The sequence below is a fragment of the Chiloscyllium plagiosum genome, chromosome 21 (assembly GCF_004010195.1).
Source record: "Chiloscyllium plagiosum isolate BGI_BamShark_2017 chromosome 21, ASM401019v2, whole genome shotgun sequence".
In the NCBI taxonomy this organism is placed as follows: domain Eukaryota; kingdom Metazoa; phylum Chordata; class Chondrichthyes; order Orectolobiformes; family Hemiscylliidae; genus Chiloscyllium; species Chiloscyllium plagiosum.
In genome coordinates, this window is record NC_057730.1 from 20,126,826 (window position 1) to 20,152,637 (window position 25,812).

General features: G+C 40.2%; 1 protein-coding gene across 2 annotated transcripts in view; it reads right to left on the reverse strand.

Annotated features, from left to right (window-relative positions):
• The window catches only part of polr3e (polymerase (RNA) III (DNA directed) polypeptide E), a 68,563-nt gene that overhangs the window by 12,937 nt on the left and 29,814 nt on the right, over window positions 1-25,812 (reverse strand). For both annotated transcript variants that reach the window (XM_043711413.1, XM_043711412.1), the window contains 10 exons: window positions 23,747-23,866; window positions 22,361-22,446; window positions 20,262-20,306; window positions 20,006-20,097; window positions 19,022-19,142; window positions 17,360-17,441; window positions 14,085-14,144; window positions 13,246-13,403; window positions 11,257-11,321; window positions 8,937-9,424 (listed from right to left, as the gene is read on the reverse strand). In XM_043711413.1, coding sequence (XP_043567348.1) covers window positions 8,937-9,424; window positions 11,257-11,321; window positions 13,246-13,403; window positions 14,085-14,144; window positions 17,360-17,441; window positions 19,022-19,142; window positions 20,006-20,097; window positions 20,262-20,306; window positions 22,361-22,446; window positions 23,747-23,866 — 1,317 coding nt within the window. The remainder of the gene's footprint in view (window positions 1-8,936; window positions 9,425-11,256; window positions 11,322-13,245; window positions 13,404-14,084; window positions 14,145-17,359; window positions 17,442-19,021; window positions 19,143-20,005; window positions 20,098-20,261; window positions 20,307-22,360; window positions 22,447-23,746; window positions 23,867-25,812) is intronic.

Here is a 25,812-nt window from a genome sequence, read left to right on the forward strand (position 1 = left end):
ATGTGTATGGAATGAGCTGCCAGAGGAAGTGGTGGAGGCTGGTACAATTGCAACATTTAAGAGGCATTTGGATGGGTTTACGAATAGGAAGGGTTTGGAGGGATATGGGCTGGGTGCTGGCAGGTGGGATTAGATGGGTTGGGATATCTGGTCGGCATGGACGGGTTGGACTGAAGGGTCTGTTTCCATGCTGTACATCTCTATGACTCTCAGAAGAAAAGAGGGCAAATCGAGTGAGTTAGACATTGTGAGAGAAAGAACCAGGACTTGGCCACATGAGAGCAGAGTGCACAATGGTATACAAGGATGAAAGAGCATGTGCATTTACCAAACCTCCATATAACACAGCAGCGGAGGAAGCCCATTCAGCCCATCAAGTCTGCTCCACCATTCCATGAGATCACATTGATCTGATAATCCTCAACTCTACTTTCCTGTCTTATCCCAAAGGACCTCAATTCCCACACTAGTTAAACATTTCTCTCTTTCAGCAGTGAATATACTTTACAACCCAGTTTCAAAAGCGCTCTGCGGTAATGAATCTCACAGATTCAAAGCCACCATAGAAAAAGTCCTCTACATCTCTGTCTTAAGTGAGTAACCCATTGCTGAGATTATACCCTCAGGCACTAGATTCTCCTACAAGGAAAAACAACTTTTCCGCATCAACCTGGTCAATAAGGTTTCTCCCATTCTTATAAACTCCAATGAGTACCAGGTTAACACCCTCAGGGTCTCAAAGTCTTACTGTATAGCCAGACCCTTCGGTCCAACTAGTCAATGCTGACTGAGTTTCCCAAACTGAACCCGTCCCATTTATCCGTGTTTGACTCATATCCGTCTAAACCTTTGCTAGTCATGCTCTCTGAAGAAATTATGCCCATACCTGTTATGAGTGCAGTGATTCTCTGGGCTGCCTCAGATACCAGTATATTTTTCCTCAGACAAGGGGACCAAAACTGTTCACAGAATTCCAGATATAGTCTGACTAGTGCCTTGTACAGTTTTATCAAGATCTTCCTATTTTTTGCTCCAGTCCTTTTGTCTTCACTATTTTATTTTGTGATCCATGCACAAGGACCTCACATCTCCCTGTTCTGCAGCTTTCTGCAAACTCTCTCAATTTAAATAATATTCAGTTCATTTATTCTTACTGTGAAAATGCATAACCTCATATTTTCCACATAATATTCCATCTGTCAAGTTTTTTGTCTGCTTGGTTAATCTGTTTACATCCCTCTGTAGACTTTTGTCATCTTCACTACTTGCCTTCTCACCTATTTTGTGTCTTCTCAAACTTGGCTATATTACATTTGTGCTGTTCATCCAAGTAATTTACATATTGTAAATGATTGTAGCCCAAGCAGCAATCTCTGTGGCATTCCACAGTGCAAGGTGCCATCCTGAAAATGCCTCTTTATGCCAACTCTCTGTCTTCTATTAGATAACCAATTCTCTATCCTTGCTAATATACAACTCCAACATCATAAGCCCTTAGTTTGAGTAGCTTTGCTTGGTATCTTATCAAACATCTTTTGGAAATCCAAAGACGTTACCATCTTCTGGTCTCCTTTATCTCCCCAAAGAGGTAACCTTGATAAATCTGCTAGACGAGCTTTCATGAAGCCATGCTGACTCTGATCGATATTGTATATTTCCAAATGCCCAATTTTTTACATCCATTATATTAGATTCTATCATTTTTCCAATGACCAATGTTAAGCTAAGTGGCCTTTACTTGCCTTTTGTCTTTTTTTGTTTCCTTGTCTTTTTGAATAAGGATGTTACATCAGCAGCTTTGTAATCCTCCACGGTTCCAGAGTCTAAGAATTCATGTCTAATTGCTACCAGTGTATCTACTACCTGTGTTGCTAATTCCTTTAAAATTCTAGGATAAAGTCAGTATCTTCCTGCTGATATATCACTTTCTAGTTTAGTTAGTTTCCCTCAGTATTTTCTCGTGATGGTTATTATATTTATTTTGTACCCTTCTTTAAACCCTTTTAGGACTTTTGGAAAGTTATTGGGGTCCTGTACAATGAAGACTGATGGTCTGTAAATTATTTCTGAGGAGCAGGAAAATCATTCCTGTTTCATTCCTGATGAAGGGCTTTTGCCCGAAACATCGACCTTCCTGCTCCTCAGATGCTGCCTGACCTGCTGTGCTTTTCCAGCACTACTCTAATCTAGACTCTGATTTCCAGCATCTGCATTCCTCACTTGTGCCTCTCTTGATTAACAATCCAACAATAATACCATTGGGCCATCACCTCCTCAGGTGAAGTAACTAAAGCTGTAGAGAGGGCTTTAAATTAATTAGAGATTAGAAATTGGGAAGGTTCAAGCGAGGGCTAAATAAGCTTACAAAAGAAACTGATGTTAATCCAGAGACCCTGGAACCTGGATTCCAATCCCAATTTGGTCGATGGTCGGGTCAGCCAGAATTTGAATTCAAGAAAAATCTGGAATTCAGACTCTAATGATCAAACTATTGTTGATTGTCTGGATGGAAAATACCATCCTCACCTGGTCTGGTTTACACGTGACTCTTAACTGCCCTCTGGGCAATTAGGGATGGGCAATAAATGCTGGCTTAGCCAGCGATGCTTTCATCCCAACCATGAATACAAAATATTTGCCAGTGACCTGGCTATGAGATTCTGCTGTAGCTATATGGGAAAGTATTATAAAAAATTTTATAAACATGATCTAGTGTGCTTCTCAGTTAATTTGCATCTTTCTAGCCCAACAGTCAGATCTCAGGAGGTTTCAGCTGTCAAAATGAATGATGCTCCACTTCCTCAGCTCACAGCACAGGAGTTAATCAGCAGTGATTCTGCAGGGGGTAGCAGACTGGCATCACTCAATGCCTGGGCAAGTGTTAGCATTGATTACAGGCCCAACCACCGTATCAGATTGTAAAAATTAAACAGCTGTTTTCCCAATAATGGCAAACTGCCACAATCCGGCACACACGGCAGCAGCAGAAAACAAAGCTGCACTATGATGCCAGAGCAGGTACCCACAGAAGGCAAAGCACAAGCCCAACACCTGCTGCAAACCTGAATCTTGATTACCATCAGCATATTTTCCTCAGTCCCCAAGATCAATTTGACCATTACAAACACAAAGCATAGAACAGAGCATGAAAAAGTAACCCACATCAGTTGTTAAAATATCTGCAGTTCTTTCCACGTGCATGGAAATGATTTGGAACCACACAGACAACTCTGGAACATGACTGGATATCAACTATGTCTATCAATTAAATTCTGACCCCTTTCAATGTAATATGATTAGCCACAAGTATTGGGCAAGAATAGTTTAATATAAATTTTGTTTGGCAGTGCAGAACTCATGAATATAGATCACATCAACGGCTCTGCCCTCATTCAGTAAGGTGTTCGACAAAGTTCTCCATGAGAGATTGGTGAGCAAGGTTAGATCTCATGGAATACAGGGAGAACTTGCCATTTGGACATGGAACTGGCTCAAAGGTAGAAATCAGAGGGCGGTGGTGGAGGGTCGCTGTTCAGACTGGAGGTCTGTGACCATTGGAGTGCCACAAGAATTGGTGCTGGGTCCACTACTTTTTGTCATTTATATAAATGATTTGGATGTGAGCACAAGAGATATAGTTAGTAAGTTTGCAGATGACACCAAAATTGGAGGTGTAGTGGACAGCGAAGAAGATTACCTCAGATTACAACGGGATCTTGATCAGATGGGCCAATGGGCTGAGGAGTGGCAGATGGAGTTTAATTTGGATAAACGCAAGGTGCTGCATTTTGGGAAAGCAAATCTTAGCAGGACTTATACACTTCATAGTAAGGTCCTAGGGAGTGTTGTTGAACAAAGAGACCTTGGAGTGCAGGTTCATAGCTCCTTGAAAGTAGAGTTGCGGGTAAATAGGATAGTGGAGGAGGCATTTGGTATGCTTTCCTTTATTGGTCAGAGTATTGAGTACAGGAGTTGGGAGGTCACGTTTGCGGCTGTACATTGGTTTGGCCCCTTTTGGAATAGTGCGTGCAATTCTGGTCTCCTTCCTAAGGATGTTGTGAAACCTGAAAAGGTTCAGAAAAGATTTACAAGGATGTTGCCAAGGTTGGAGAATTTGAGCTATAGGAAGGGGTTGAATAGGCTGGGGCTGTTTTCCCTCGAGCGTCGGAGCTGAAGGGTGACCTTCTAGAGGTTTATAAAATCACAAGGGGCACGGATAGGATAAATAGACAAAGTATTTTCCCTGGAGTGGGAGAGTCCAGAACTAGAGGGTTTGGACAATAGACAATACGTGCAGGAGTAGGCCGTTTGGCCCTTCAAGCCTGCACCACCATTCATTATGATCATGGCTGATCATCCACAATCTGTATCCTGTTCCTGCCTTATCCCCATAACCCTTGATTCCAGTATCTTTAAGAGCTCTGTCCATCTCTTTCTTGAAAGTATCCAGAGACTTTGCCTTCTGGGGAAGAGCATTTCATATCCACCACTCTCTGGGTGAAGAAGTTTCTCTTAGGTTTAGGGTGAGAGGGGAAAGATATAAAAGAGACCCAAGGGGCAATGTTTTCATGCAGAGGGTGGTATGTGTATGGAATGGTGGCCAGAGGAAGTGGGGGAGGCCAGTACAATTGCAATATCTGGACGAGCATACGAACAGGAAAGGTTTGGAGGGATATGGGCCGGGTGCTGGCATGGGACTAGATTAGGTTGGGATATCTGGTCGGCATGGACGAATTGGACCGAAGGGTCAGTTTCTGTGCTGTATATCTCTATGCCTCTAATTGAGAGAAAAAGTCATTTTGTCAAGCTTTTTGTCTTTACTTACCTGGACAATTCACAAGAAAACCAATTCAAGGGAAAATCCACATTTATATTGCATGTGACAAGAGTGCTGCTTGGTTGGCAGGTGGATTCTGATTGGTACAGACATTTCCATAGAAAATAGATCAGTCAATGGTAGTTGACAGTTAACTGACAAGCTTGGCTTAAATTTTAAACCTACAATTTAACTGTGATTGGTCAAAGCATTGCCCTGAAAAATAAACCAGTGAATGGTCATCAACTACTGTGTTGAGTTGAAAGAGGCATTGTATATGATGAAACAGGCACAGCACATGAACTGCAACTCAACATAATCGATGCCAGCTATTCACTGGTTTATTTTCAGGCAATGCCTTGACCAGAGTCATTCTGCCTGTTCAAAATTTAAACTAAGCCTGGCTGTTAACTTTCAATCATTGTTAAATGATGCATTCTCCATGACATCTTTACTAGAGGCCACCTGCTAACCAATCTCTGGTCGTAAATATAAATGTAGGTTTCTCCCTAAAATTGATATTCTTGCAAATTGTCCTGAGGAGTACAAAATAAAAAGTTTTGATAAAATGCCTTGCAGCAATACTCATCAATTGAGCACTGTCTGAAAACTGACTCATATCAATAGCTGCAACCCTGCAGTGAAGACTCCAACTAATTTTATGTGGAAGTATTTGTGGTGTTGCAAGGTTAATTTTATGACACAAAGCCAAGAAGCCAAAGGCATCCCAACCATCTGCATTTCAAACAATCATTCCCCAGTGACGTGCATTCACTTGACTAAAGCTGAGTCATCTCTAACTAGACTGAACATGATTTTCGGTCAAATTAAAACTACATCGAGTTGAAATGATCATCTGAGATGTGGTCAATTCTCAAACTATTCGCAAATTAAGGGGAAATATATAAACATTAGGAATATCATTGACTGACCATAAACATATATCTCAAACATACTCCAAAACAACATTTATACCTGTACTAATCCCAACATATCTCAATTGTCCAAATCACTTCTCTTTAATTTTAAACTTTCAGTTCATCAATCCAGCTTTCTCTTGCACACAGCAGCATGAGGAGCCCACTTGGCCCACTGTTACTCTGCTTGCTCTTTGGTAGGGCTATATTTAGCTTACACTTAAATACATCTAAAGTAATTCATCCCCTTTTCTTGATCATCTGCTGCTTCTCTCATTCATTTGGAAGATTGTGGCTTCAAAGCCCTTTTTTATATTCATTTATGGAATGTGGGAGTTGCTGGCTGGCCAGCATTTACCGCCTTTCCCTCGTTGCCCTTGAGGTGGTGGTGAGCTGCCTTTTTGAATTGCAGCAGTCTTCTGGCACACAACTAGGTTTGGTACTTCAGCACAGAACTGAAGGAGAACAAGGGCCACTTGCTGGGTATGACATCAACCCAAAACCTGGCTTGCCTTTTCCAGAGACTGAGATGGCTACTAAAAGTCCTGCGGCACAGAAAATGAGCAGGGATTACTCCTGTACTCAGACTACACCCACCATCATCAACATACATACAGAATCTTCTCACAGAACGTGGGAGCTTGCTGTGTGCAAAGCAATGGCAGCATTCACCAATGTAACAATATAACAATAGTTACCACGCTTCAAGTGAAGTGCATTGGTTCATTGAGACAATAAGGGAAAGAAATCAATTTAATAGCTGGGACCATTTTAAAAAAAACAGTGCCTTTGACAAATCTGAAACCAAATGAAAGATTAACATATCAATTTCAATGCGGCGGGCATTTGTTCGATAAGGATCTTTGGGTTACTGCATCATCAGCACACGACACTTCAGCACAACCATTAGCATCAATAATTTAAAACATTACGCAGTTATGATCTGTTAAAAGCCAAGAATGCCTATTCTCAGCTCAGATAACATGCAAGGTCTGACATGAAAACCTGCTGCATTCCATCTCTTATCTTGTCATCTTCTAGTCATATGTCTGTTCCTTTACTTAAATTGTTCTGTTATTGCACAAGTTTAAATTCTCTTTAAGGGAAAGAGAGTTTTCAATTAAGTTCATTCTATTGATCTGCACACAATTCCCAAGATGTTGGTGGGAGCAGGAGCAACAAAGCTGTGGAAAGTTGCAGGTTAGGTGAATTGCCATGCTAAATTGCCCCATAGTGTTAGGCGCATTAGTCAGAGGGAAATGGATCTGAGCGGGTTACTCTTTGGAGGGTCAGTGTGGACTTGTTGGGTCAAATGGCCTGTTTCCACACTGTAGGGAATCGAATCTAAACAAAAGATGACAGCATTCTGAAGCATAAACAATTGACAAGGAGCCAGAGGCAGCTGAATAGAGGACCTCCATGTTGGAAACAAAGAAATGTAGAAACTCTTCCCAGATGCTGTATTATTGCCAGATTTTTAAATAAAGTTTTGACTATAAGACTGTTTTATGGCCACATTTGTTAGTGAATCTAGCTGTCACTAGATACCTAAAGCACAAAATCTAAGTCTGACACTCTCACGCAATTCTTAGAAAGTGATGTTTACTGGATGAGATGTTGAACCAAGGCCCTAACATCTCCCTTTGGGAGAAGACTCATTAGCATGGTTCTAAAGTCGTCTCTTTAGCTTCCTGGCCAATATGCAGCCCTCAATTTATATCACAAAAACAGATTATCTGTTCATTATCATTTTGCTGTTTGTGGGAACTTTGTGATTATAAATTAGCTGCTTTTCCCCCTACATTACAATGTTGCCTACACATTAAAAAGACCTTCACTGGTTGTAAAATCTTTTGGGGCATTGAGGTTCTGGAAGATATTAGAGAAATGCAATTTTTTTCTTTCCATAATTAGTGTTGGTAGAGGCCTGCGGCTGATAAAGGGGTATCTATACAGATACTGGAAGGGCAACCCTGAAGGCTTCTATTGCTGGAGAGATGCAAGGAGGTGAGATAACATTACATAATCTGACTCCTGGTGTAGGGTACTTAAATTTCAGTAAAACCAAAACAGTGAGGAGGTGGCAAGTTCCCTAATAAGCAGCTCTCGCAACAGCAACTACCCAGTCCATTATTACTCAAAACTTAAGAACCTGGTGAGGATGGGAAGGTATAAAATTGCCTACACTGCTTTCTATTGACAGATTCACCTTGAAGAAAAGGATATAAATGTAGAAGAACGCAGCATGAAATTAAGACTGCCATCTAGGAGAAAGTGAGGACTGCTGATGCTGGAGATCAGAGTCAAGAGTGTGGAGCTGGAAAAGCACAGCAAGTCAGGCAGCATCCGAGGAGCAGGAGAATCGACATTTCAGGCAAGAGCCTCCCAACAGACACTGCCATCTGCCAATTCACTTTTTGAATATATCATTGTTAAAGTTGCGCTATTTCATCCTATCTCTTCTGTTTCCTTTGCTAAGTGACTATAACACAAGGAGCTTGTTTAAAATGATTAGTTATTTTCCCAATTCATTGGAAGTCATTACTGCCTCCAACTCCACCACCTGGGGTTTCAGTGTTTCTAGGTGTGGTTCAAATGAATATTTTGATTAGCATTAAAATAAAGATGGTAATTAGGCAGTGAAGGGTATCACAGGTCAGCTCAACTCAAATGAGTTTCCAGCTTTACAGCCACCTGGACAGGTCTTATTGGCCCCTGAGAGGTTTACGGTTATGATCTCATGATACAATTCAAAGAAGAGGTATTCTTCCCTGCTGACCTGACTGATAATCATCTCTCAGTCACCACCAGAAATAAATCAGCAGGTTATTTACCTAACTGCTGATCATGGAAGTTTACTGTGCTCAAATAGGGTGGCAAATTTTATACATTACAACAGGAGGCTATCTTTCAGAACAATTATTTGGTACCCAATGAAGGAGCTGTGCGCTGAAAGCTTGTACTTCCAAATAAATCTGTTGGACTGTAACCTGGTGTTGTGTGATTTTTAACTATTATTAGTCACTGGAAACATGTCTCATTATTTATCCCATCTGAGCCCCTCAAATTTCTAGGATAATCTGTGTTTGCTCTGCTTCCACCTGCTCCCAGAAGCCTAACAACTCCATACACAACTCTCCTACAGTCACAAATGTATTTGCCAGCAGTTTATTGTAACTATAATGCAATATATAGATACTCACAGGCACCAAGATCTGTTTGCATCCACAGTCCAAAAGCGTCTCCTGTAACATTCGGTCTGAAATGCCACTGAATAAAATATGGCCAGGGGGCAGACTGGCCAAGTGCAGGTTAAACAGTCGTTTCAGCTCACTTAAACTGAGTACATAATGTTTCCTGAGTGTCCCCCGCACAAATTCTTTTAGCTCTGCTGCTACAACTTCACTCCGAGCCCCCTGGCACTCAACAGGCAAATCTGCTGAGTCGCGAGAACTTTCGTCCGAGTGGACCCCATTGGCTGCCTTGCTTCCCAGTCCGGAGGTCGTGTCCATGGGCTCCTCCTCACTCAGTGGCTCCTCTTTGATCTTGATAGCAAGTGGGGTGTCCTCTGGAGCTCGCGTGCCTACCACGTGGGAAGACTTTCGCCGTCGGTAGTTGTTCTCTAGGACGTTCTGATTACCTTGCACTCTCTCTTTGGCCACGGCCACCCTGCGCTCCCCACACACCACCACTGGCAAAGGTGCATGTAACAAAGCAAAGACAATTCGGTCAATTTGCACCAAGCTGCAGATTGCTGCTAGCCTTTTTCCTCTTTTACAAAGTACTTACAACACAAAGAGGCCATTAGGGCACAACTAGTTTATACTTGTATGAACATCTTCTCACCTCTTCCATATACATACCTACCTATTTCTTTCTCCTTGGGCACTATTTAGCTTTTCTTAAAATTCAACTATAATATTCACTCCAACCACACTGTGCACATTCTCATCATTCTGGGTAAAGAAATATGTTCTAAATACCCTGTTAAATTCCTATTAAAACTGTCATGCTTGATAGCCTTCAAGTTTTGTTCTTCACCACAAGTGGAAATACATTTAATAGTTTTACTCTATCAGGCCCATCACAATTTCAATTTATTCTGAATTAGGTCATGCTTGGTCTTTTCTAAAGTAAAATCCTCCAGTCGTTTCAATCTTTCCTTGTAGTGATATCTAGTATAATCTTGAATTATTTTTGTACCTTCTCTAGTATATCCTTTCTGTAATGTGGAGAATAGAATTGCTCACAGTACCTTTGATCAAAATGATACTGTCACTATAACATCACTTTCCAATTCACCATTCCTCCTCTGAAGGTTACAGGCCTTCATGCCAGAAAACTGCATGGTGCCCATTTTACCAGAGGCTCCACAGTGGATGTTTTCTTCGATTGTAGAGGAAATCTCAACCAAGTCTAATTAATTTGTGTAGCCCCCAATTTTAATTAATTACAAGTTGAGCAAATTTTATTTTTAACACATTACTCCGTCAGGAGTTTTTATTAACTAATTCACCCCATTTATTTGAGGTGGTTTATGGTAGTGAGTTGTCTTCTTGAACCAGTGCAATCTGTTTGCTGTAGGTAAACCCATAGTGACAAAAGACGGGGACTCCAGGGTTCCTACTATGTACAATGAAGGGACAGCAATATATTTTCAACACTGGATGGTGAGTGGCTTTTAAGGGAAATTGCAGGTTTTGGTATCCCCATGTATTTGCTGCCCTTGTACTTCTACATGGTAGTGGTCCAATGTTTGGAAGGTGCTGTCTCTAGGAGCCTTGGTGAATTTTCGCAGTACATCTTGCAGATCAAACACATTGCTGCAGTGGCGGAAGAAGTGAATGTGTGTGGATGTGGTACTAATTGAGTAGGCTGCTTTGTCCTGGATGGTGTCAAGTCTCAAGTGTTTTTGGAGCTACATTCATCCAGGCAAGTGGAGAGCATTCCATCACTCCTGACTTGTACCCAACTGGCACAGGGTGGACTGAGAACTTGTTACATGGAGGCTGAATGACAAGACAATTTCAGGCAAGTCTTTAAATGTCACCTTTACTTGGTCTAAGATATCATGCCTTTGCAATTGGATTTTGATGAGCATGTGACTGCAAAATTGACCAATCAGATAATCCAGAGATGTGCTAGAGTCTTCCATTTGGGAATAAACTGGAGATAAACTGCTTTTTATTTGGGGATAATATTTTAAACCTCACCAACTATTAGAAGGTCTGAATGAACATGTCTGATTGCAAATTGCAGTCATTACTAATTTTATTTATGATTTTGAAGAAAAAATGGACAGAATTGCAAATGTCATCGCAAAAACATTCAAAAATCCTATAATTCCTACCTAAATCTGAATATTTTCTTCACTGGAGACCAGTATTGCTGATGCTGACCTTAATGTTTAAAACAAGAACTTGTTCTATTTAACTATAAAAGGAAAGACTGGTCATTTTTACATTTATCATCAATTAAATCCATCCAGTGATTTAAAGTAGGCTAGTATCTTGCTATTTTTACCTGCTTGAGAGATGGGTTTCTTTGGCATCACATCTTCCTTGGCCAGATTGTACACTTTCTCTAACCTGCAAATGGAGGAAAATCCTGCATAGTTATAACTGGTAAAGCACCTTCACACATTTTATTCTATCAGCTGTTTCACTAACAGAAATAAAATAGATAACTTGGTTGAACACTGCTGGGCAGTAAGCTCCAGGTCTGCATCTCCTATCTCTATGATTAGACGAGAGAAGGAAGCTACTCAGCAAACTGAAGATTCCAAGGATAAATCAAGTCAAAACACAGTAGGTCTTAAGCTAGATTGCCAGTAAGCTTGAACAGAGGAGGGGCAGTCAAATTACTCTTCTCCTCTCAACAAGCATATTTTTTAAAAAAAAATTTCAGTAATTTTCTTTTACCAAACCTATTCAGATTTTATAAGGCAGGGATTCTGCTGCTAGGGAAATAATTCAATGGGAGAAAGCCCCTATCAGTAATTCTGAAGGACAGCGTCTACAAGCTTCATTACATCCCACCAACAGCGTAGCTGAAAGTGTGTTAAAATGTGTCCTTTTCTCATACAAAGTGTAAAGGAACTGCTTGGAACATGCCATATTCATCCAATGCAGCAGGCAGTAAAGGAGGAAATCAAAAATCTAAAAATGACTAGGAGGTGTGGTAGAGAAATCTTGATTAAAACCAAAATGTTTTGTCTGTTTTCTCTTGCTAAAATACATACTCATCTCCCTGATGAAATGAACAGAGAATGAGCTTTGACTCTTATCAATGCTTCTCAATAGCCTGCCACAATGGTGCTCTTGTGGGACTGAAAAAGCCAGTGTCACAACTTGGAGAAAAAAAAAGTCTACACAGATAAGATTATCTGTGCAACATGCAATTAAATGATTAAAATAAACTTCCTACTTTTGTGATGTGAAAGAAACAAATGGAAAAGAGGACGATGTATTTTGATAGAATGCAGGGCAACAATTTGAAGCATGCAGTAGCCTGTTAAAGGCTCAAGGGTGGAGTGACAGACAGTCTGATCATATTAACTGTTTCGCCACAGATCTATGCTGTCACCATAGCAACAGCATCGCCCTGGTATAATGTAAAACCACAAAGCAAAGGCGGTGTCCTGGTGATGGGATGCACTGTGCTGGGTAGGATAGAATGTTATTTGTTATTACAGGGTGGGACTAAGCAGAGAAAACTTGCAGCTCTGGGAATCTTTTGTGCTTTTTCCATTCGACAACTGAGTAACCAACAGTAGTTACTGCGCAAGTCACTAGGCTGGAAATGTGACTATCTATGAGAGGAATGCTTAAAAAAAAATGTTGCAAAAGCTGCACAGCAGCAGCTGAAAAGCATGTTTACTTCAATTAAAATTCAAAACACTGTGTTTGACAGGGTATATATATCTTGTTGGTTGTTAGAGCGGTCACACCTTTTAAGATACAATCTTCTGATTTGGGCAGTGGTCAGGGAAAAGGTACAATTACCAGTCAGGCAGAAAAGTATTTTGTGAAGACGACAAAGAAATTGCAGACTGATTTTGAATTGGTTGAGTGAATAGGGAAAAAAAAACTGGCAGATGCAGAGTGTAAGAATGCACAGTATTACTTAAATGGAGAATGACTACAGAATTCCAAGCTACAGAGGGTTCTCAGTGTTCCAGTGTACAAGTCACAAGAAGTTAGTTTGCTAGTAATTAAGATAGTCAATGGAATGCTTTCCTTTCTCGCACAAGTTTTTTTTAACGTAACAGTAAATATATCATACTTTAGTTATACAAGGCACAGGTGAAACCACATCTGAGTCATTGTGTTTTTACAGCATGGAAAGAACCCATTCAGGTCACTGTGTCCATCATCAAATATTCAAACGATGGTTACTGGACAAGCAATTCCATCCAAACTTCAATAAGTCAGTATACAGCAGCTGATGTGTTAAAGGCTAGTATGACAGCTGTAATGTCGTCCCCAAACCCCCAATGAAACATAAAATTACTTGGCCTGAATCCCCATCCAAAGCATGTACTGCCTCTGGACAACATCTGGATGCTTCTTCACAAATTCTGCATCAGGGGAAAGCAGGAACTCCCAGCCCTTGTTGATACGTGGAACTGCCATTTGCTCCAGAAAGTCCTTCACATCCTCAGGGGGGAGCTGGTCGATAAAGATTAATAGATAAGGTTGATTTGCCAGGCTTTCTTCAGTATAATGATCAAATGCTGTTCTATTTAAAAAATCAGCGTTACATATGCTGAATGACAAAGATTTGAACATGTGTAGGGTGTTTGTAAGGTGAAGATACCAAACCCAATGCAAAACACCAAAAGACTGGATTCTGTACATCACGAATAGCAAACCTCTTGATGAAATATGGCACAATTCATTACAATATGATGGTTCTCTTCTGATATGTGAAAATGGTTGAAACCCTAAAAGTTAAACACTCAATATCTGAACATATTAAGGACTCACCTTCTCACAAATGTATCGATAAATTTATAAAACTATATTCAGACATTGTTTTAAAAAAAATCAATTCCCAAAAATGATGAGTTTGGATAAATACTGGTCAAAATCTTTGCCTTTTTTGTCAGTGTTGGGACGTGAGTGTACTGCGTAGATCTGAGAGCTTGGATATATAGCACAGACATGCCAGACAGGATAGGCATGTAGGAGTCAATGAGAGAAAAGGAATACTATATTTGCAGAATACTACAGTCCAACATTTTGCTTTGTAAATATATCTTATAGAATTGGTTGTTTTTTTCACATTGCTGAAAATATCATGGGCTTAATTAAATTCAATGTCAGCAGCGAATCTGCTGAGCTGCATACCTTGATCACAGCAGCTACTTCTTTTCGTATGACCCAGAGATCCTGTGTAAACTTCCACATCTACAACAGGAGAAACAACAAAAAGTAAAATTAAATTTAACTACCCAATTTTACAGTGATACTGGGGTTAGACAAAGACGTAGAAAGACAGATGCAAATATGAATTGTATTTCCCTAACTTGAGAAGATTAAGGGGTGATCTGATAGCTTAAAAATGTGAAAGGAGTTGTTAGAGTAAATGGAGAGAAACGGTTTCACCGGTAAGGTGGGGGAAGGAAGAAGAGTTCAGAACAATGGGACATAATGCTAAAATTAGAGCTGAACCATTTGGGAGCAAAGGCAGGAAACAATTTTTCAAAAGGTAATGGAAATCTAGAACTCTCCAAGTGTTTGCTGGAAGTGAGTCTGACGGTTACAAAGCTGAGTGTGGAAGATTTTTGCAGCTCCTATCTGTAGGAAAGACAGGGTTTTGAGCTGTGAATACTCCTATGTTGCTTCAGTTCACTCTGGTGGGTTTGTAACCAGTTATAACTGATCATCAAATTCATCAAGCAAGTACATTCTTTCCAAGTATTTCTTCAACCCTATACTTTCCCAATGACATTAGAAATAGGAGGCATGACACACCTGAAAAGGACAAAATAGACTTGCTTTTTCTTGAAAAAAGTCAGAGGAGTGAACTAACAGACACCTTCAAATAAAACTTGAGGTAATCACCAAGCAATCAAATGGGAAATTCAGGAGAAAATTAGAAGTATAATTAGAATTAGAATCCCGACAGTGTGGAAATAGGCCCTTCAGCCCAACAAGTCCACACCAACCCTCCGAAGAGTATTCCACCCAAATCCATTAGCCATTTCTCTACATTTATCCCTGACTAATGCACCTAACATATTCCTCCCTGAACACTATGGGCAATTTAGCATGGCCAATTCACCTAACCTGCACATCTTTGGATTGTGGGAGGAAACCTACGCAGACTCCACACAGTCACTTGAGACTGGAATCAAACCCGGGTCCCTGGTGCTGTGAGAAAGCAGTGCTAACCGCTAAGCCACTGTGCCACCCAAAGAGTGGTTGGAATGTGGAATTTGCTACCACTCGGAGTGGTTGATGTGAATAGTTTGATTTAATAGGAGGCTAAATAAACACGAGCAAGCAAGGGGATAATACAGCGAGTGTTAGGGGAGGAGGATTGGAGGAAGCACATGTGAGGCATAAACATAGTAATGGACTGGTTACGCCAAATGGCCAGTTTTATCATGTATCCCATATATACCATGCAGTGTTTTGGTTCAGAAATGGGATTGCAGTTTTCTCATATACTCCTACAGTCTCTAAGCATTCAGAATCACACTGTAATAAATTCAGAGTTCTGGAACTCAGTGCATTCCTCTGAACCGCTGATTAGTTTCTCTACTTCATAAATCAGCAAGATCAATTAACACATTATTAACAAATACATCCATCCCATGGATGTTGTTTGGATTTATTTAAAAATGGGAGAAAGTGAGGACTGCAGATGCTGGAGATCAGAGCTGAAAAATGTGTTGCTGGAAAAGCGCAGTAGGTCAGGCAGCATCCAAAGAGCAGGAGAATCGATGTTTTGGGCATAAACCCTTCTTCAGGCTTATGCCCGAAACGTCGATTCTCCTGCTCCTTGGATGCTGCCTGACCTGCTGCGCTTTTCCAGCAACACATTTTTCAGCATTTATTTAAAAATGGTTTGGACATTTAAAGGTACCTATAAAATTGAAATGATAACACAATGCACATATTTTAAAACTTGGGAACCTGAAGTGGAGGGATTTAGGGAGAAAATTCCAGAGTTTATGGCAAAGGTACTTGAAGGGAAGGTTCTGAATGCTTGAGTGAATGAAATCGAGGCCAGAATTGAAGGTAAGAAGGGTTTTAGGATTGAAGGAGGTTTCAGGGATAGAGACGGGTCCAAGCCAAGGACTGATTTAAAAAAAAAGACAAGACTTTTAAAATTGTCCAAATATTAGATCATATGTTTATGGTTTGCTTCACACCAGACATATCAAGGTCATTTCACAAAATGGTGAACCAAATCAAAATCTGTTTTGACACTGGAAAAATCATAGGCCAAGCATTTCTGTTGTGAACTCTCTATAAATGCATTGATGAAACTATGACATTTTAGATGTACAGCAAAGATGAACAAGTAAAATTCCTAAATTTCTTCATGACTTATTTCATTACTTCAAAAGAACACCCATACAACAGTCTTACAATCTCAGAGCATCACAAAGCATTTTAACCGATAAAGCATAATGTGATAATCAATGAACACAAAGCAAGCTCTCATAAATAGTAATGAGATATAATGAGCAGATAATCTGTTTCAGTGATGTTGGATTTGGGGATAAATACTAACAGCAACTCCTCAGAAGAATTCACATAAGATCTTTTATATCATATGAAAGGGCAGACAGGGTTTGCTTTAATGTCATTTCTGAAAAATGGCAGCTCAACAGTGCAGTGTTCTTTCTTTACAACCCTGGAATATCAGCTTACATAATTTCTCAAGCCAGTTTCCCAATTCAATACTTTTATTGGGTGACCTGTGCTGTCGAGAAACACTCCAGACTTTAGCCATTTCATTTTCACTTCTCTTTCTTGTTAATTAAGATAAACCTGTAAAAGATCTTGCATTTTTACTTCATAAAATTGCAACAGAATTTTACAGGTCAGCTCTTGTTCAACTTTTAATAGAAATGAACATGTCAGAACTGGAACTGGAAAAGAACAAGTCAATGAACAGCAATAATCTCAGATCCATTGGGTCTCAGGCTTAATTTTGCTGGTAGCAGTCTGTCTGAGGGAGGAACTTGTGGGTTCATATGCCACTTCAGAAATTTCAACCCCTAAGTCTGTCGTGCACCCTCTACGCCTTACAGAGGGAGTGCTGCTCCGTCAGAACATTGTCTTTTGGATGAAACTTTAAACTTGATCCCTACTCTGTCCTCATTTAATACATCCCACTGTACCATTTTGACAAATATCAGGGACTTTTCCATCATGTCACAGCAGATATTTATCTCTTAACCAACATTACTAAAAATGATTATCTGATGATCAACTTCCTGTTTGTTGGAGCTTGCTGAAATGCATGCACTTCAAAAGTACTAGACTAGCTGTAAAATGCTTTGGGACTGCCCATGGTCATGAAAAGCACTGTAGAAATACAAGCCTCTCTGTTCTATTCAGCTTAAATAAAGGAACAAGCAGTCATGTAATATTGGTGTACTTACAACAAAGTCCCTTCCTCTACACAACACTTCAGCAGCAACTCCACTGTGCGGGCTGCAGCTATCCTTCGGATACAACACATCACTGCTCAAACAAAGAGAGTAACATGTTACTCAAGTACGAGAAATGAAAATATATTTAGGAGTACTTGAAGAACTATAACCAAACAGTGAATTAGATAGGACATGGTTCTTGATCTCTACATAATCAGCCTGAGTATCCTGTCAACAGATTTCAAGCTCAAGCTCCCTTAGATCTTTGGGGTGAGTGATCTATGTCATGGGTTCCATTACACTGAAGGACATCAGAAACTAGAGACAGATTTAGGAGGAGAGATTAGAGAGGGCATGTGTGCCCTTCAGTTTACAAGACTAAGGGGAGGGGGACGGGGGTGCAATGATCTAATTGATGTATTGAAGATGAGTAAATGATAACATAGTAAACACAGCAGAGAGAACTTTTCTTCTGCCAGGGGTCCTGAATATGGAAGCATTAAAATCAGACACAGGTCATTCAGGGGTCAAGAAGCATTTCTTTATGCAAAGGGTAGTGGATGTTTGGAACCTGCTCACTGAAAAAGTCGGCAAAAGGACAGATAAACGGAACACTTAAGAGCTGAAATTGATGCTTTTTCCTGGTGAGCTTGCTAAGGAATATGGAATATCAGCCATTGTAATCAAATTGTGAAACAGGGAGGATAACATCCTCCTGTTCTGACAGCAGACAAATTTTCTCTGGTGCTGCAGTCTTAATGTTCATAATCAGAACTGTGGACATTTAAAGGCTTACTTCCAACAGCAATTACCTGCATGCTCTGTAAAGGCTTCAATAATGATATCCATTAATGTGTCAAAGTTTTCCAGGGATTTAACCATTTACGGAGCAGACAGAGTTCCAAAATCTTGTATTTCTGGGGTCTTTTGGATGCAATTGTCCCAAGGAGTTTCAAACAGAAGGACCAGGTAATAAGTAGATAAGTGAGGTTGAAAATATGCAAAATATATCTTTGGGTTTGGAGATTTCCAAAATGAACAGCAAGCTGGAGTGGGTATTGGAGAGATGTGCAGACTGTATAGTCAGCCTAGGTGACTCTGAAGGTACTGCAGATTAGTGACATCCCTTCATGTAATGTATTTCTAAACCAGCAGCTCCAAACAAGGAGACTCTTGCTCAGAATTTGAAGGAACACGCCCTTCAGTTCAAAGTATGCTACACAACTTATTAACTGTCTCACGTCATCCACCTCCTAGTTATATGCAATCAGTAGGTTTAAACCATAAGTCATTATACACCAAAGGCATCACTGATCGTGAAGGAACTTGCTTAAGTGAGAAGTAGGGTGCTACATGTACACCCAACCTAAAGACAGGCTGCAAAATGTACTGTAGCAGCTAACTGTTCATTAACAGCATCAATGTAATTGTTTAGCTGAAAATACTTATAGACAGGATCAAGATCTCAAACCACTGTGTTTGGTACCAAATAAACATCTCATGGGAAATTAAATAACTTATGAAGCCTGGGGGAAATAAAGGTCACTGGAGGACTCTTCCATTGATGCAATTTGGTTCAAAGATGATCATATTTGGTCAGCCACAAACATGAGTTTTGTCAAAGAGAACCTGCATTAATTAAATAGCTAGTGAGTTATTGTCAGTATGTACCTTTTAACGACCCAGCACCCCTGAACCAACATCGCCACTTGCTGAATACAGCGCAGGACCGCCGTGGAATCAACTCCTGATCCTAGAAGACCCATCAGATTTGCAAACTGGACAACTTTCACTATTTTGGGAGGAAGAAATAAATAAAGTCCATCAGAAATAAAACTGTGTACATTAAATAACCTTTGTATTCAACTTACTGTGAGCAATGTTATCTGCAGACCACAATGTATGCATACAGAAAGAAAATCTCATTTGCACAGATAAAATTCAAATCAAACAACAGAGGGTGAATTTTACAAAATGTGCCCTGGACACAGCCTTGCTTACTGGGAGAGTTCCCATGATGACCAGACAAGTGCCCCCAGGACTCCATGCGTCAGAAGTAAGGGAGAGGGGTTAAACAGAACTATAAAAATCACCCATTTATCAGCTCAATACCACAACAACCTTCATTTACATAGTGCCTTTAATGTAGTTAAATATCCCTAGGCCTTTGACAGTAATGACATCAGACAATGTGATACTGAGCCACATAAGGAGATATTAGGCAGCTTTGTCAGAGAGACAGCTTTAAGATGCATCTTAAAAGGAGAGCTGTAGGAAAGCAATTCCAGAGCCTGAGCTTGGGGAAAATAAAAGGCACAGCTGCCAACAATGGATTGATAAAAATGAGGAATGTATAAGAGGTGAGAAATTAGAGATTTGTAAATGTTGTAGGGATGGAAGAGATTAGAGAGAAGGATGGACAAGGCCACAGAAGAATATAGTAAGCAAAAATTGTAGATTCGAGATGGTGTCAATTTGGTCATCAAGCAGAGGGGTGATTGGTGAATAGGGCTTGGTGTGAGTTGGAAAATGTGCAAGAGATTTGCGTTAGCTCAATTTTACAGGGAGAAGTTGGGATGCCAGACAGATCGTTGATGTGCATTTGGGGTAATGCAAGAAACAAAACTCATCCCTAGATGGTAACAAAACACTCACCATTCTTCATCAGGGTCCTCACTTGATCTGTGAGGGGAAGAGTCCGTAGCTGGGCCATAGACAGCACATTACTGGGGGCCAGAGGGACCTTCCTGCAAAGAAAATCAAAATCGCTGAATCTCTGAACAATGCAGCTTTACCTGCAAAGATTTGCAAATCAGAGAATGATTTTAAAAATTGCATGGAGGTAGCATTATATTTCAATATGGGTTTGAGCCCAGCAGGTCTAAGATATGAAGGAAAGGAGTCGACTTACGATTCCTCTTCTTCAACTGGAGGCATCAACATGGATAAATATTCACTGCAGAGAGACAGGAAACAATGACAGATCAGAAGGAAAGACTCAAATTCACACAACAGTCTTCACAACTCAATTCGGCTTTTTAAAGGATGGTGAATCAGGCAGCTTATTCTGCTGCTCTAAAAACTCTCAGGGTGTAGATTAAATCAAGGGATATACTGCAAAAGGCAAACTGATTAAAGATATTGTTTCTTCATCACGGCGTATGTTGCAGAAGACTGGGTGAACAGGAAAGGAAAGATCTTTACAAACAGTTATTGTCAAAAAGGATCAAGTCCAGCTAGAAACCAATGCAAACAGGGTCCTGGTCTACAAAACTCATTCCATGTTAATTGGATTACATGTGATTTTAGTGAAATTTCATACTATTCAAGAGATGCATGAAAAATTAGCTATGGGTTCATTCAAGGTAATTATCCAGTGAAAGGGGATGGGGGTCAACAAGGTGGTGATCCTACAGTAGGCTGCTTGCCAGTACTAACTAACCAGACTAACTATGCATTTATATAGTACCTGTCATGATGCAGAACACACCGAAGCATTTCAATCAACAAAATAATTTAAAAGTGCAATGACAGCTGCAATTTAAGAAATGCAGCAGTCAAACTGAGCTCAGCAAGCTCTTTCAAACAAGAATTGGAACAATGACAAAGGTAATCTGTTTTCTGAAGTTGATTGAGGAATAAATGTTCACTGCAAGAGGAGAAAGAATTCCCCTGCTCTTCTACATCATCGTGCCCTGAGATATTTAATGCCCAGTCTGAGAGCAGAGAGGGTCTCAGTTAACAACATTAGGTGTTCAGCTTTCTCATGCTGCGAAAGTATGCAACTGCATCAAGAGCAGGAAGAATACAATATGCAGGAAGAAGGATGCTCAACCAAAGCCATGGGTTACCAGCTTGGCTCACAATGTACCATCAATTAATGCTGGGTAACAAGAAAATGATTTAGTTTGTTGGATCTGTTTGGGAGGTGAATAAAATTTTGTTCTTGCTCTTCCCAAGTCTTGCATCACTTCCACTCTACCTGCTGACAGCTTATCTGTGAGGAAGTGAAGGAACAGTAGCAGCTGCTCTCTGAATCCCTAAGCCCCAGAAAATTGATTCTTGCCAGTTTTCTGCTTCCCACCACATTGTGCTTAAGCTGGCAAATCACAATTGGTGGAATTTTCTGCTATTTTCAGCACTTTTGAGTCAGGAAGTGGGAATTGGCAAGAGGAACAATAGCCCCCCACAAGTGCATGAGCAGCTGCTTCTGAAACTTGGGGATTGGGCGATTTGACAAACCTCTGCCAATTCCTGCAACCTCTGCCAATTGTGCAAAACAGACATCTATTAGTATCAGTCAAAAACAGGTGAACAAAATTTAGATTTTAGTTTGAAAGAGTATGAATTGTCTTCTAATGGAAATAGATTATAAGTTTATTAAAACACTGCTCAATCACTAATTCTCCATTCCCATTCTAATCTATACCTCCTACACTATCCCATTGAAGGTCAACACAAGCTTGAGAAACAGGCACCTCACTTTTTGATTAGGCTTTTACAATCATTCAATTTCAAAACCCAGTTCAAGTTTCAAATAATACCCATTGCTCCAATTTACACAGATGCAGGTGCTTATCGTGATTGTTGTTGTTGCCATTTTCATCTTCTCCAAACAGAAACTAGAAGCAGTTGTAGGTCTATACCCACCTTTTCTCCCTTGCCCACCACCACCTTTTGGATTTTACCCCTCATCCACCATATCACAGATCTTCTCTTCTGCTCTTCCCCCAGCTTCCACCTGCACTTGTTTAAAATGTTTAGATGTTTTCACTTTTCCAAGTTTTAATTAAAAGTAATTTATTAGGAATATTAACCCCTTGCTTCTCTCCACTGATACGCTTAACCAGTTGTAGGTTTCCAGAATTTTGTGATTTTATTTCTAATTTCCAGTGTCCACAGTATTGTGGGTTTAGACACATTTAAAAAGGATGTGTTTTATTGGGGTTGAGATGAAGTGATATTATCTATAGCTAAAGTAAATAACTCTTGCAGATGCCCAGCTCATACCTTGGGGATTTAGTTAACTCGGTTGTCTCCAACATGCCAGCCAGCTGACTGAAAAGATATTGCCGCTCGTGCTCAGACCGGCTGTCCTGTATACACAACACACACATCATCAGTAACCCCACCATACATGCAGAAAGCACTGCCACCTTGTGCCTGTCACAGACACAGGAAACACTGCCCTCTTGTGTCTAGTTCCAACTGTACAATACATCATAGAGACGACACAATGCTATGTCAAAAATACTGGAAGGTATTTACCGAATGGTTCAACAAAATTTAATAATGACAATATTTGCTAGTTTTGTAGCGAACCTATAATTACAGAATTTTACTGGGAGCAGGTGCTGGCCTGTCTCTTTAAAATTACCATGCATCACCGTCAGTAAATCTTTACTCTACACTGTTAAAAGATTCTGAACTAATTTCTGGAATTTAATAAGAATGGTACATGATTACTGAAATAGATCAGGGCAATTCATTTTCTATTGCTGGAGACAGGAATTAAAAAGGGCAGACAGATAACAGCTATTGGCAATCAGACTCCAACAGGAAATGCCCAGTTTACGGGGGACTATGCACAGGAAATACGGAATAGATACCAATCATTTGGTCCAACTAGTCCACGCTAAAGTAAATTAATTTTAGTCACAATCACAGTATTCATCAATTCCCTTTTCTGGTACTCATCTGTTTCAAATTTCAAGCAAGGAAGCAGAGCAGGTCACTTGGCCCTGAGAGCCTGCTCTGCCATTCAGTAAAATCATGGCTGATCTGAAAATATATCTGGTAGAATGTATTCAAAAACAAATATAAATTATTGATCTAATGGGAACAGAAGTTATCAAATAACTTGGTTCTATTTCCAAAAGGAGAACAACTAAACCCACATAGTGGAAAGCGAAAGCCATTCAACAGCAACCCTGTTTGACCTTAACATTTACAGATGCTTCATGAAAATGGCTCCTTGACTGGGAATATAAGCCCAGTGTCAAACTCCTCCAGCCATTCTCACACTAAAGGGTGCAGGTTCATGATTTTAAGCAAGTACAAACACATCTAACAATGTCAAGCTTCTACAATTTCAAAAGATCAAGTGCCAATAGTTTAGCAACAAGGCAAGTAAAATGAACACATTAAGAAGCCTAAGAAAAACATGGAATAGAAATGGAGAATCTAGGACTGAACTCCATTTTCTTGTGATTATTATAGCCACTTCCTTAAATACTACATATAAAACAAAACTAAACTGTTTTTAAGCAATGAGAACATATTAACACAAATCTACTTTAAGTAAAATTATGGGATGTAAAAAATATGTTTCAAACAGGAAGATATTATTTAAAGTCTTGCATAGTTGCTTTGACAATGAGAGGACACTTAGCGCACCTTCACACCACAGTAATGGAGGTGATACCAGGGCTCTTCTGCTTGTTTCTTCTGCAGGAACTCATAAGACTGGATACGACGTTGTCGAGCTTGCTCACTCTCAGGACGTGAGAAACGAACCTAAGGAAATCATGAGAAAGACTGCTCCTGATTACAGGTATAACTAAGTTCAGAACCGAATAGATCACACAATAAACAACCTTAGGACACTGCACTGGCTTTGGGGAACCACATTTAATATAGAATGTTTCATTTTGATTTTGGTAATAATAACTGCTAAGACAAGTTATTGATCTCATACCATAAATATAAGTATTTGCAAGTGAACGATACCTTTGCAGTTTATTTTTTTCTCTCTGGCAAGGTCAGTTTTCACTGATCATTTCTAATTGCCATTGAGACAAGGCTAGGAATAAACAGTGAGTAACTCACCTTCTGATTCCTCAAAAGCCGTCTGCCATCTACAAGGCGCAAGTCAGGAATGTGATGGCATACCCCTCACTTACCTGAATGATTGCAGCTCCAACAACACAAGAAGCTTGAAACCATCTGGAACAATGCAGCGTGCTTGACTGGCACGCATCCATAACCACTCTCTTCCCACTGAAGCTCAGCAGCAGCAATGTGTATCATTAAAAGATGCACTGCAGAAATTCACCAAGGTTTCTTGATAGCACCTTCCAAACTCTCAACCACTACTGTCTGGAAGGAAATGGGAGGTAGATACATGGGAGCACTACCACCAGCAAGTTCCCTTCCAAGCTGCTCAGCATCTTGACTTGGTAATATATTGCAGTTCCATCACTGCTGCTGGGACAAAATCCTGGAATTCCCTGCCAAACAGAATTGTGGATGCACCTACACCAAATAGTCAGCAGGCAGTTCAAGAAGGCAACTCACTGTCACCTTCTTTTTAAGATTGAGAAGTGGTTGACCACTTCTCAGAGTTGAAATTAATTTTCACATTGGAAAGTCAACTAGTGAAGTGCCACAAGGATCAGTCCAAGGCCCTCAATTACTTACCACCTATTTAATGATGTCGATACAAATATAGATGGGAAGGTATGTTGTGATGAGGTCATAAGAAATCTGCAAAGGGGACGATTGAGGGAATAGGCAAAAACTTGGCAGGTAGAATTTTATGTAGGAAGGTGTGAGGTCATGCAGTTCGGTAGGAAGAATCAATTGGCAGACTATTATTGAAATGGAGAGAGACTCCAAAAAGGTACAACACAGTGGACATTGGATGCTCTTGTGAAGAAAACAGAGTTAGTGTGTAGGTGTATCAAGTAATTATGAAAGCAAATGGAATTATTGCTTTATTGGCAGTACTGTATAGTGTTTGTTACTTAAGAAAGGATATGCTAGCGTCAGAGGCCATTCAAAAGAGATTCACTAGGATGGTTTCTGGGATGAAGAGACTGACAAATCGAGAACTGTTGAACTGTTTAGACCATGGTGCATTAGAGTTTAGAATAATGAGGGGTGACCTTACTGAAACAGACACCATTTGGAGAGAGTTTGTCAGGGTCGATGTTAAGGTCTTTCCACCAGTAGGAAAATCTAAATCTAGGGGACACAGTTACAGAACAAGGGGACTTATTGAGATATGAAGGAATTTCTTCTCTCAGAGATTAACGAATGCCTAGAAACTCGATCATTGAAAGTGCTTAAAGAGGAGTCATTGAGTCATAGAGACGTACAGCATGGAAACAGACCCTTCAGTCCAACCAGTCCATACCGACCAGATATCCCAACCCAATCTAGTCCCATCCACCAGCACCCGGCCCATATCCCTCCAAACCCTTCCTATTCATATACCCATCCAAATGCCTCTTAAATGTTACAATTGTACCAGCCTCCACCACATCCTCTGGCAGCTCATTCCATACACGTACCACCCTCTGCGTGAAAAAGTTGCCCCTTAGGTTTCTTTTATATCTTTCCCCCCCTCAACCTAAACCTATGCCCTCTCGTTCTGGACTCCGCGACCCCAGGGAAAAGACTTTGTCTATTTATCCTATCCATGCCCCTCATAATTTTGTAAACCTCTATAAAATCACCCC